We start from the raw sequence: 13,117 nt of genomic DNA on the forward strand, positions 1-13,117 counted from the left end.
AGGCATTTTATCTTGGTAACTGCAGACAGCAAAGATGTTCGAACAGGCCTTCGGCTTCCATATCCCATACGATACAGTGTACGGCTAATTTGCATACAAATGTCAGGTGGTCATAATAATCTGGCCACTCAGTGTGTATATACATATATATATAGCAAATCATTATGTGTGTGTGTATAGTGAGATGATTACCATAAGTTTAGTTAACATCCATTACCACACAGCTACAAACTTTCTTTTGTGATGAGAATTTTTAAGATCTACTCTCTTAGCAACTTTCAGATATACAATACAGCCGTTTTGTATAGTCAGTATGCTGTCCATTACATCCCCAGGACATATAAGTTGGGAAGTTTGTATCTTTTGACCATCTTCACCTATTCCTCCCCCCTCCCCCAATCTCCCGACTCAGAACCACCAATCTGTTCTCTGTACCTATGAGTTTGTTGTTTTTTTTATTTTTAGGTTCCACAAGTGAGGTCATACAGTACTAGTATTTGTCTTTCTCTGTTTGAATTATTTCACGTATATATAATGCATGCAAGGTCCATTCGTGTCTTAAATGGCAGGATTTTCGTTTGTATGGCTAAGTAATATTCCATTGTATATGTATATTTTTTTATCCATCATCTGTTGTTGAACACAGGTGTGCATGTCTTTGCTATTGTAAGTAATGGCTCCATGAACATACAAGTGCAGACATTTCTTCAAGATAGTGATTTTGTTTCCTCCGGATAAGTACCCAGGAGTGGAATTGCTGGATCATATGAAAACTTGTGTCACCCAAAAATCATACACATGCAAGTTAGTAGCAGCTTTTCTCATAATCACCAAAGGAAAGAACCTGGACGTTTTCAGCTGGTGAATGGGTAAATAAATGTTGGGAGATACATGCAATAGATATGACTTAGCAACAAAAAGGAACAAATGACTGCCACATGCAACAACATGGGTGAATCTGAAAGGCATTATGCTAAGTTGAGAGAAGCCCAATCAAGGTTACATAATGTATGATTACATTTATATGACAGTTTGGAAAATACGGAACTATGGGACAGAAAACTGACCAGTGGTTGCCCGGGGATGTGTGAGGAGGGATCACTACACACAGGTACTAGGAATACTTTGAGTGATGGAAATGGTTAGTGTCTTGATTATGGTGGACATGACAATTTTTCACAATTCATAGAACTGTATATTTGAAAGTGAATTTTACCACATGCAAATTATACCTCAATGAATCTGACATAAAAAGAATAAACAGAAGGATACCTAAAAGTTAATTTGCACATACATATTTTTTTCTTTTATCCTCACCCAAGGGTATGCTTTTATTAATTGACAGAGAGAGAGAGAGAGAGAGAGAGAGAGAGAGAGAGAGAGAGAGAGACTGACTGCCTAGTTATGTGCACTAACCAGGAATCGAACCCTCAGCCTTTTGGTCTATAGATTGATGCTGTAACCAACTGAGCCACCCAGCCAGGTCAGTACATACATTTTTGATGACAGGAAATATGAAAGATTCAAGAATGGACTTTCAAGCACAAAACATTAAGATAAAATTTTGTTGGTATAGCAGGATGGGAATATTAGGTAAAGGAGAAATAGGGATGATATAAAACGTCTAATAGTTAAAAGTTCTGTAAATGTACATTTAAAATGGATATTATCAAGTTACTATGGTATTTAGAGTCCATTGGCTTTGAAAATATTGGTATGCACAAGCAAAGCATATTTTTCAAAACATATTTGATGGTTTATTACCATAAATTTTATTTCAATTACATTAAACTTGACTGAAAATGGTAAACAAATCTTACCTCTAAACAAATCTAATTTCTGTTTTAGTAAAACTGTTGCTGGTGTCCAAAATAAGCAATACCATTTTTCTAAAATTTAGTATCCCCAGCCTAAATATAAGGAAACAACTAGAATTTCTTATGAACTTAGAAATGCTTATAAAGCGGTTGTATTTGACCTCTGTTCTTGCCTTTGATCACCTTATCTCAACACTGAGAAAGCAAATCCAAGAATTAATTGTCCGTGAGCGTCCTGTATCTTTCCCCAGATCCTCCTCTCTGCCGCCGGCATCCTGCTAAAGTTTCCTGAAACGGGTTTTTGCCCCAGTATTTCTTTTCCTCAGTTCACATGGCTGTCAGGCTCCTCAAGCATGAAAATGTACACTGTACTCATTTATAAGCCAAAGAGGACTGGAAATAAAGAGATTCAAGTCTATAGACAGGAAAAGAGAAAGCAAAATAAAAAGGGATCAAGTTATTGGGCGGCTGAGGGTAGTACAAATGCGTCACAGTGAACATATATTGGCCCTGTGGGGACAGGGGAAGGGATTACTGCTTTTTAAAAAATCCAATAATTAAGAGGCTCAAATAAAATGTAAACCTAGGAAAAAGCTAGAAATTAGGAGCGAGGCCGAAAACGAACGTTGGCAGACAGGCCTTCGCTATTCCTACTTTTCAAATAAGGACACCGAGCTGGAGTCTTCTTTCTGGGAACAGCTTGGATAGTAAACCTTCACATGTCGGTGTTCCTTGGATGTTTTCTTTTCGAGGGCGCCCCGCCGGATGCTCTCGGGATGGACCTACAATGTACAGCAGCCGCTTGCATTTCAGCCCGGGTGAGAGTGCGCGAACTGATCAGTTTGAAATGCTTTTTGACCCGCGCGGGCTCCCGGCGCGGACTCCATTTCCCGGCAGGCCATCCTCAGAACTACGGGTGCCTACGTGAGGTCACGCGCCGTCGGCGGCAGCTCAGTCGCCTTATAAGCGGCGGACGGGCGGGCGCCTCGCGGTTTGAATGGCTACGGGCCCGAGCCCGCAGCTCACCTGAGGACTGGCCGCCCAAGAGTGCGCCATGCCATCTGGAGGCGACCTGTCGCCGCCGCCCTCGCCGCCCCCTCCGGAGGCGGCAGGCCCCGAGGAAGAGGAGGAGGAGGACGATGACGACGGGGAGGCGGAGGACTCCGCGCAGCCGACGCGGACGCCGACTCCGCAGACCCAGCAGCGGTTCGACGAGCTGTGCTGCCGCCTCAACATGGACGAGGCGGCGCGGGCGGAGGCCTGGGACAGCTACCGGAGCATGAGCGAGAGCTACACGCTGGAGGTGCGCCACGGGGGAGGGCGCGGGGAGGTTTCCCGGGCCTAGTGGTCACGCCCGCCGCGGGGAGGGGACCCTCCTGCCCCCCTGGGTCGGGCGCCCCGCAGGGATCCCTCCCTCCGACAGGCCCCGGGGTGGGAACCCTCGCTGCGCCTTAGACCTGGAAACCGAGCTTTTGAAAAGCTCCCGGTGGCTCCGAAGGCGAACCCCGTCTTGCTGCTCTTCCCTTTGGGGTTCCGAATGGAGGACACCTGTTGCCCTAATGCAGCCCCCCGCGAGGCCGAGGTCGCGCTGGGGTCCTGGCTACAAATTGACAGCCACCTGGTCGGCAGAAGGAACAGGTGCGGGTGCGGGGACCGCACGGAGCGGGGGAGGGGCTTGCCCCAGGGGGCGCCGCGAGTCGCCCGATGTTGGGGTTTCTGGTCCCCTCCTTCGGCTCCTTTTCCGCGGAACCTCATCGCCTCTGCCCAGCTATTCGAATCCGCGCGTGAGGTGTGGGGCCGCGCGCTCACGTCCGTGGGGACGAGGGGGCTTCCCTCCACCGTCCATGGGATGAAACGGGCGACCCGCCCGCCGGGATGTGGACACACGCCGGGCCCCCGCCCCCGGTGTCACTCGGAAGGCAGGGCCGCGACAACCTTGAACCCCTTTGGGCCGCCCCCCGGCACGGCCCCGGGCTCTGACAGTCCCGGTGATTTAGGCTGGTGCTTGTGCCCCTTTCTTCGGACGGGGCCTGCGGAGGAGAAAAAAAAAAAAAAAAGCTCTTTGTAGCCAGTGAGGCTCGAGGCTCGCAAGCCCCGCCCCGCGGCGGGCCAATGGGAAGGGACGCGGAAGTGCGGGTTGTTTATCAGCTGTTTCCCCGCCGAGCGGGCAGCCGTCAAACAGGAAGCCACGTGATGTTGGCAGGTTGTGTGACAGGTTTTGGAGAGAGGGAGGCGGGCAGGTAGGCCCTGGAGGGAAAGGCCGATCCCGGGGTCTGAGCGCACCGAGGGTGTTTTTGCGTCCGTGCCACCCAGGTGATTTGTGTAGTTTTTTTAAATATATTTTATTGATTTTTTTTTTACAGAGAGGAGGGGAGAGGGTTAGAGAGTTAGAAACATCAGTAAGAGAAACATCGATCAGCTGCCTCCTGCACACCCCCTACTGGGGAGGTGCCCGCAACCAAGGCACACGCCCTTGACCAGAATCAAACCTGGGACCCTTCAGTCTGCAGGCCGACGCTCTATCCACTGAGCCAAGCCATTCAGGGTAGTTGTTTTTGCATGGATAGGATTTTAATTCCGTTTTCTTTTCCCCCCGCTCCCCATTGTTATATGCGCAGGAAGAAAGAAAAGCTAGTACTATAGTGGCTTTAAGTATTTGACAGATCTGGGTGCTTTTGGACAATTTACTTAACCACTCCAATTTTGTGATAGGTACAATTGAGATATATGCATCTAAGTCACAGAGCTGTTCTGGGGGCTAAGTCAGGTAGTAATGTGTAGTTTCTGGCACAAACTCACTCGCAGGGACCGTGCTGTACAGTCGATGAGGATACTTAGGTGACCCGGCTAAACAGGCCGTGTTCCTGTTTATTTCCCAGTGGTTCCTGGGGTCAGGCAAAGAGAAGGACTCTTTTTGGTGATGTGCGTAAATGCCTCCAAATAAGCTCTTATTTTACCCTCTTGATAATCCTGTAAATTATAGAGAACAAGCATTATCACCATGCAGTTGGGGTATTTCAATTCATAGAGGTGAAGTCCAGTGCTATATAAGCAAGTGACAAACAATAGATGGTTAGTAAGTCATTTTTGAAAATGTGTGATTACTTCATTTTTTATGACGTTAGTCTCAGAGTCTTAGCGCAGCTTAGCCAATAAATTAATATTTATTCATGTATTAAATATTTTTTGAACAACTAATTCTTTGCCAGGCACTATTGGAGGTGCTGGGAATAGACTGGGGTACAAAACTTAAAACCCCCTGCCTTGAACTCGTAGCCAGGTATGCTATAAGAGAATGTGATACTTAACACAGAGTACTGGTTACAGAGTTTATCTTTTGATTCCTTGAATTTTTCTGTACTTCATATTTCTAGCTCATTCCATTCTCACAGCCCGCAGATAAGAAAATTGAGCCTCTGTGATGGTTAAGTAATTTGCCGGAGGTGTTCTACTCCCAGGTTGGGCCTCCCAAGGCACAGGTCCTGACAGAGCCAGTGGAATCTGTATTGCCTTTCATGCCCTTGAAAGTTACATAGTAACCCTTTGACCTGTGCTGTTGGTTGAGGCAGTTCAAAGGGAGGGAACACAGACCCCTCCTCTCAGTGGAAGAATGCCATTATAAGGAGAGCACATGGCCTGGCCAGTTGTCCCAGTGGTTAGAGCGTTGGCCCACGCTCCAAAGGGTCATGGGTTTGATTTCCAGTCAAGGGCACGTACCTTGGTTGTAGACTTGATCCACATCCTGGTCTGGGTGAGAGCCAGAGGCAACCAATTGATGTGTCTCTCTCACGTGGATGTCCCCAGTCCCCTCTCTTCCCTCCATTCTCTCTAAGAAAGTCAATGGGAAAAATATCCTCAGGTGAGGATTAAAAAAAAGATGAGCACATAGAATAGGGCCATCACTGAAAATACAGTTCCCCAAACATATAAATATCACTTTCAGTTTAAACATAAGAATTTTATATTGAAATATATATATATGTGTATACATATATATATATCATTAAGTAACAGTTTTCGTTTGTTTTTGTAGGGGAATGATCTGCATTGGTTGGCATGTGCCTTATATGTGGCTTGCAGAAAATCTGTGCCAACTGTAAGCAAAGGGACAGCTGAAGGAAACTATGTGTCTTTAACTAGACTCCTGCGATGCTCAGAGCAGAGGTAACTATGTTTGAATTGAAATTGAAAAATAGTGTGACTACTATAGCAGGCATGTGTATGAAGAGTTTACTATTAGAAGGTTATCTCATTCTGTAATGAAGAATTCTAAGTAAGAATATTGAGAAACCTTAGGAAATACTCTAGATTGAAAAGTTAATAAAATATTACATGCTATTACACTCCAAACTGCATGCGTAGGACTTGTATTGTAATATGTATGGAATGTGTAAATGCTTCTAAGTTTCTGATTTGGGGGATTGGCAGCAGTATTATAATCAGTTATAAAAAGGGTCAGATAATGCTTTCAAGAAGAGGCAGAAGGGCTTTTTCTGTTGGTTGTGTAATTAAATTATTACATTTATTATTTGTGCCTTGTGGGTGAATTTTTTCTATGACTTATTGAATGAAGATTGGTGGAAAGGGGATGTTTTGCATTTTGGAAGGTAAATAATTTACGGACCTAGTGGTTTAAAAAAATCACTATTAAAATAATTATCAAGAGATGTAATATTTAGCTGTAGTCTATTTATTGACTTTGAACTAACTCCATTCTGAGTAATGTTTAGGCCTAAGAACAAGAGGCAGTGCATAAAGAGCTGAAGTCAAAGTAAAAAACAAACAAACAAACCAAGTATTTTATGCTCATTGATTGGAGAAATTTGAAGTCTGATAAATCCAATATTGGTCATAATGTAGGGAGAGAGAAACTATGTTACTGGTGTGCATTGCTGAGAGAATAAATTGACAGACCTCTTCAGTGGGAAATTTGGCACATTTCTGGTAAAGTTGAAAAATGCACATTTCTCTGACTCAATTCTACTTCTGGCCTAAATTCTTAGGTACAAGAATGTGTTCATTACAATATTTTTGGCTATAATAAAAGTTAGAAACCTCAATGTCAGTTGGTTGGGGACAACTGCCAGTTGCAAAAATTCATGGTAGTTCATACGAAGGAATACTTTTAGCAATTAAAATGAATGAATTAGATCTACATGTATCAACATTAACTCGGCAACATTATTGAATGGAAAAGCAAGTTGCAAAATGCTACTTATTATATAAAATTATAATCACTCACACAAAAGATGTGCTTGCTGTATATGGATACAAGCATATCCATATAGTAACTCTAGTAAGCACGGATGGGAAAGATTTAGACTAACTTTAGATGATGTTTAGGGAGAGAAGAGTGGGGAATGAGATTGAGGGAGAGTACAAATGGGAACTTTGGCTGTTTCTATAGAACAAGCAGACATGGCAAAATGTATTCACTATGTTAGTATTTGTGAAACCTGGCAGTCGGATACGTGAATGATGGTTGTGTTACTCTGGTTTTTTTTAATCAATTTTGTAAATAAAACTTAGAGTACTGTGAGAATAAAAGTTGATTCGGAAGATCAGAGAAATTCTGTAGGAGACTAAGCTAGTCAGGCAGGGGTTTTGATTTTTCTGTCTAAAAGTAATATAATTCAATGAGTTAATCTTTATTTACTTTTAATTGCATTTGTATACTTGTGTTAATTTAGAAAATATCTTTTTTATTTTTAATATTAGCTTGATTGAATTTTTTAACAAGATGAAGAAGTGGGAAGAGATGGCAAATCTACCCCAAGATTTCAGAGAACGGACTGAGAGATTGGAAAGAAACTTCACCGTTTCTGCTGTAATTTTTAAGAAATATGAGCCCATTTTTCAGGACATTTTTAAGTACCCTCAGGAGGAGCAGCCTCGGCAGCAAAGAGGAAGGAAGCAGCGGTACGTCTCTCTGCTGGTGTCTGTGCCACAGTTTTGAACCCTTGGACTTTGTCCTTTAGTTTATTTTGCTTAGTCTTGAAAAACAAATGATTCATAAACAACATTTTTCTCCTATAATTTTCTTTTGATAATAATTTCTTGCTTTTCATCGCATGTTAGCCGTGAATACTTTGGCTTCTTTCATATTGCAAAATGTATGAAACCCCTGTGCATACAAACTCTCACTTGTCAGTTAAGCAATCAAATATGCAAAAGTCAGAACACAGATATTTTCACCAAAATTTTTAACTTGGGTATAGAATTTGACTACTTGATTTTCTATTACTGACAATATTGACTATCTCTGTCATTTTCTCTATTATAATATATACCGACAATTTCTGTTATTTGACTCTTATGTCAAATTGAGTACTAAGTAATCCCCATGAAGTGGATTCTCTGTGTATTTTGATATTTAAAACCAATCAAGAGTCCAGAAGTTGGATTGGGGAGGGGGGGTGGTCAGTGGGGAGCAGAAATTGTTATGAACTTGTGCTTTCTGATCATGTCTGAAAGCCTACAAACTTAACTTTGACCCAATATTTTCCATGTTTCCAGATAGATAAGCACAATTATGGGATGCAAATCCTCTGCTTTTACCACAAAAGTTTTTTTAAAAAGTAGAAATGGAAATTTGTTCCTAAAATAGAACTAGAGAAATGCTGACAAGAAAAGTAGGGGAAAGGAGTTAATGTTCTAAGTGAATGAATAGCGTTTGTATCTCTTTTGACATAAAAATTTCCCCAAAGTGTGAAGGATGTTTGCAGCAAGTAAGTAGCTTTTAAAAATAAAACAAGCTGTACATTTTTATAGTTGACCCCACTGAGATGGAAGCAGCTCACCTAGTTTCCTTGAAGTTTTTTAGAGAATTGACTATTTACAATTAAGTATTCTAGAATTTGGATAGAGATCTGTTCTGAGTCTGAGCAACACTGATGTGATCATTCATAGAAAGATACAGATTATTTTCTTTCTTTGCAGTGTTGTAGAAAATGTACTGTCTTTGATATTTATTAGGGCATATATATATATACCAACTAATCCTAAGAAAATTGTAAGACACTTTATTTTAAAATTTTACATATATATTTACCCGGTATACTTTTTATTAGTACTTTTGGCTAATAGTAATGATAATGCATACCATTTAGTGAGTATTTTGAGATAGGGACTCTTCTAAGCCTTAAACGTATATTATTGTAATGAATCCCTATGGCGCATTTATGAGGTTGACACTATTGGTAGAGGTGAGGGAATAAGCCCTGAGGGGTGAAGTAATTTGGCCGAGGTCGAAGTGCGGGGCTGTTACTGCCACTCACATAGTCTGCCTGTACTGACTCTGCAGTGTGTGTCACCCACACCAGCCTTTGGAAGTTTGCCACTGCGTGCTTATTGAGACTTTACTGTGTGACGTGTAACGTAGGACACAAGTATTAAAAAAACAAACCCAGTCACTGTCTTTTGAGGGCTTACTGTACAGGGGAGAGGAGGTGTACAGAGATGTAAAAGGTAATAGACATGTAGGACTTCGGAGGCCCAGATAAACCTCTGGGGGATGGGCCAGTCAGCTAGGTTCCGTGGAATAAGCAAGGTCTTCAGTGGTGGGAAGGATTTCGGTAGGTGAATTGGGAGATAAAACAGTCCCCTCCTTATCTGAAGTTTCCCTTTCCTTGGTTTCAGTTACCCACGGTCAACTGTGGTCTGAAAATATTAAAGTTTCTAGAAAACTCCAGAAATAAAGAATTCCTAAGTTCTAAACTGTGCCATTTTGAGTAGCACGCTGAAATCACCTCTGTCCCATGGGATGTGACTCATCCCTGTGGCTAGCTTACACTCCCCACCCCGCCTAGTTGCAGTCTCTGGTTATCAGATGCCTGACGTGGTATCACTTTAACCCTATTTTACATCAATAATGGCCCCAAAGGACAAGGTTAGTGATGCAGGCAATTCAGATATGCCAAAGAGAAGCCGTAAAAATGGTTTCCATTAAGCGAAAAGGCATGTGTGTATATGTAGGAAAAAAGCATAGAATATGTAGGGTCCTGTACTATGGCAGTTTCAAGACTCCCCCAGAGGTCTTGGAGGAACCCTGTGCGGAGAAGGGGACCACTACAGTGAGGGTCAAGCCTTCTAAGCAGTTGGCTCTTGGGCCCTCACCTTACAGAGCCAGTTTTCAGAGTGGCTTGCGTGTTAAGCTAAAAGTTTGGCTTTTCTCTTGGCAGCCATCAAAACTAGATCGTTTATCACCGCCTGTGGCCAGGGAGCTGCTTCTTAAGGCAGGGCCCTGGCATTGAGTGCTTGTCCGGAGTGACAGCGCGGGGTTAAGCCTCAGACTCTGGTTCTTCTCACTGGAGCGCTGTGTTACAATGACAATGCGTTTATTGGGCTGTGGAGGCAACAGATGTCTTATCTGCACCTCAGCAGGGTTTCAGCAGAAAAGCCAAGCTCAAAACAGGTCTGAACCTCCGAGCAGACAACGTGGCAAAATACAACAGATGCTTAATAATGGAAGTGCCAGGAATGATAGGAAGCCCCGAATTTACATGAAGAAGTCCCGTGGGACTTGATATAAATAGCCTGGAATGTTTTTAGTGACAGAGGGTTTACATTTCAGCAGCAATGATGGAGGGGAAACATTGGGGGGGATATCTGACTGCGTTCGTGGGTCTTAAAGCAGTGGTAGCCTTTCTGGTGTCGCTAATAGAACTGCCGCTACTCATTTGTTTTCTGCCCGACCTTCTTGGCCTCCAAAAGCCTTTGTGGCTGTTTAGAACTTCTTTCTGAGCTGAGCTCTTTTCCTGGTCCCAGCTCATCCTACCAACGTGGGTGGGAGTAGAGCTTCTTACACCTTTTCCCTGCGGAGCGAGTCTGCTCTCACTGCGTCTGACTGGGGTTTGGTTTCTCCCCTAAGTTACAGGCATCTGTGGTGTCTCACGAATTCGTCTGTTACCTTCTGATTTCTTTCTCCCCACAGGCGACAGCCCTGTACCGTGTCTGAAGTTTTCCACTTTTGTTGGGTGCTTTTTATATATGCGAAAGGTAAGAAAAGAATAGCATTTATCGAGGTATTAGTTTATTTAAATGTTTGGGTACTACTCTTGTCAACCTATAATGTGCATCAGGAAAAGATTCTCACTGAAAAATTTCTCAATGGTTTTAGTCACAGGTTCTCTTTTTAAGTATTGTCTTTTCATAAAAGTCTTTTGGATTTCTTTATAAGATCCAAAACGTCTCTTATTAAATGGAAAAGTTTTAAATTCTGTTCTTATAAGGTGTCTTTTTCTATCCAAACCGATTCTTCTGAATTATGGACTGAAAACACATTAGTGCCGTGGTTCTCAACCTTGGCTGCACATTAGAATCACCTGGGAATCTTTTTTAAAATCCTGAGTTCTGGGCCTCATCCTCTGGAAATTCTGTTTCTTTGTCACTAACGTTGTGGCCCCACCCCGTAACAAAGAAACAGAATTTCCGGAGGATGAGGCCCAGAAATCAGGATTTTAAAAAGATTCCCAGGCGATTCTGATGTGCAGGCACGATTGAGAACTACTGCGTTAGTGTGTCTCTGCTTTTCTCTGGAGCTGTGTTCTCCATGAGACAAGTCTTACTCAGTTGAGCGGGACTGAGCATGCTCAGCAGCTCAGATTGTTTTCTGCATCTTGTTCAGATAAATAGGCCCGATCAGTACCTTTAGATGCTATTTATTTTCTCTCCCTTTTTTCTCATCTCACTTCAACTACCCAAGGTCTGCATTCAGTAAGAAAAGATTTTTTTTGTCCTGTCTGTATTTCTCTGTAGAAATGATGCTTATTAATCTAAAGAAGAAAAGGAAGTACAGTTACATAAGTCACATACTTTTTTTTCTGGACTATATAGACTGCCTTTGCCATGAAGATAGCCCAATAAAATGCAAAGTTAAAGTAAAAATCATAAAGCTGCAGGAGTTTCATAAATAAAAGAGATTCTCATTATTAGATCAACTACCCCAACATACTTGCTTTCAAGAGTAGGTAAGTGAGGCCCAGAAACAAAGCTGGGATTTGAATCCAGATCTCCCAGCTCTTGGTTTCATGCTGGAAGTGAAGGCCCATTGTCTTGCCGTTTGACCCGTCGGATTATACTGGTCCCTCCTGGCTAGCTAGTTGAAAGCTCTCCCTTCCTCCCCTGGGCTGCGTGCTTCATTGAAAAGAATCTTCTGTCAAAATTTAGCTGTTCGATGTGTTGCTTCCCATCACACTGAATGTTTCTTCAGAGGAGGCAAAGGTGACGTGATCACAGCAGGAGGTGCAGAAAGGCTTGGAGCCTGCAGACTGCTGTCCTGGCTCGGCCCTGCTGCCACCGTTCGCTTGCTGTGGCATCACGTGTGATGCTAATGTTGTCACTTGCTCGTGGGCAGGTATGTCTGCCTTCCAGGATTTTTGGTTTGTTTATGCCTTTCATGGCATATGTGTAATTGAGAGTAAATGCACCCTCCAAATTATTTATGAAGAATTGTATTGCCCTTGTGTGGATTTTGGTCTCACTTGATCACCCAGGGTGTCCTAGCTTTCTCTGCAGTTAGCTGTTATCTTATTCAGTCAGTAAGTGCTTGCTCTGAACAGCCTTTGCTCCCTCACAACCCAGGACTGTGGTCTCTTTTGATTTTCTAGGGCAGGGGTCCTCCAACTTTTTAAACAGGGGGCCAGTTCACTATCCCTCAGACCGTTGGAGGCCGGACTCTAGTTTAAAAAAAAACTATGAACAAATTCCTATGCACACAGCACATATCTTATTTTGAAGCAAAAAAAACCAAAACAGGCCCTGGCCGGTTTGGCTCAATGGATAGAGCGTCGGCCTGCGGACTCAAGGGTCCCGGGTTCGATTCTGGCCAAGGGCATGTACCTTGGTTGCGGGCACATCCCCAGTGGGGAGTGTGCAGGAGGCAGCTGATTGATGTTTCTCTCTCATCGATGTTTCTAGCTCTCTATCCCTCTCCTTTCCTCTCTGTAAAACATCAATAAAATATATTTAAAAAAAAAAACCAAAACGGGAACAAATACAATGTTTGTATTTGCATGTGGCCCGCGGGTCGCAGTTTGAGGACCCCTGCTCTAGGGTCTTTCCTATGAGAGCAGTTTATACCAGCTTTTGATGTCCTTACCGGTTGGGGGCGGGGGGCACTCCCCTCTAGCCGCCTTTCTCATGGCTTTCCCTGCACCGTGTGGTGTGGGCACCCAGATGGCCCCCTCCTTGATAAATAAGCCCACTGTGTGCCTTGGCCTTGGTCGGCTTCCCGTGGCGGGCCACGCCGGGGACACGCCTGGGCTGGTCCCCCCGCGGGCAGTGCGGTCTGGAGACCCACA

At 43.5% G+C, this 13,117-nt stretch overlaps 1 protein-coding gene across 5 annotated transcripts in view; it reads left to right on the forward strand.

Moving 5' to 3' along the window:
• The first annotated feature begins 2,781 nt into the window (after positions 1-2,781).
• RBL2 (retinoblastoma-like 2) overlaps positions 2,782-13,117 on the forward strand; it is a 60,935-nt gene continuing 50,599 nt past the window's right edge. For 4 of the 5 annotated variants that reach the window (XM_015572650.1, XM_015572649.1, XM_015572651.1 and 1 more), the window contains exons 1-4: positions 2,782-3,120; positions 5,851-5,981; positions 7,536-7,736; positions 10,750-10,814. In XM_015572650.1, the coding sequence (XP_015428136.1) occupies positions 2,872-3,120; positions 5,851-5,981; positions 7,536-7,736; positions 10,750-10,814 (646 nt within the window). In that variant the 5' untranslated portion in view covers positions 2,782-2,871. Of the gene's footprint in view, positions 3,121-5,850; positions 5,982-7,535; positions 7,737-10,749; positions 10,815-13,117 lie in introns of those variants that run through there. The other variant, XM_015572652.1, reaches the window with a different exon arrangement.

This window comes from Myotis davidii, unplaced genomic scaffold, assembly GCF_000327345.1.
Source record: "Myotis davidii unplaced genomic scaffold, ASM32734v1 scaffold328, whole genome shotgun sequence".
Lineage (NCBI taxonomy): Eukaryota > Metazoa > Chordata > Mammalia > Chiroptera > Vespertilionidae > Myotis > Myotis davidii.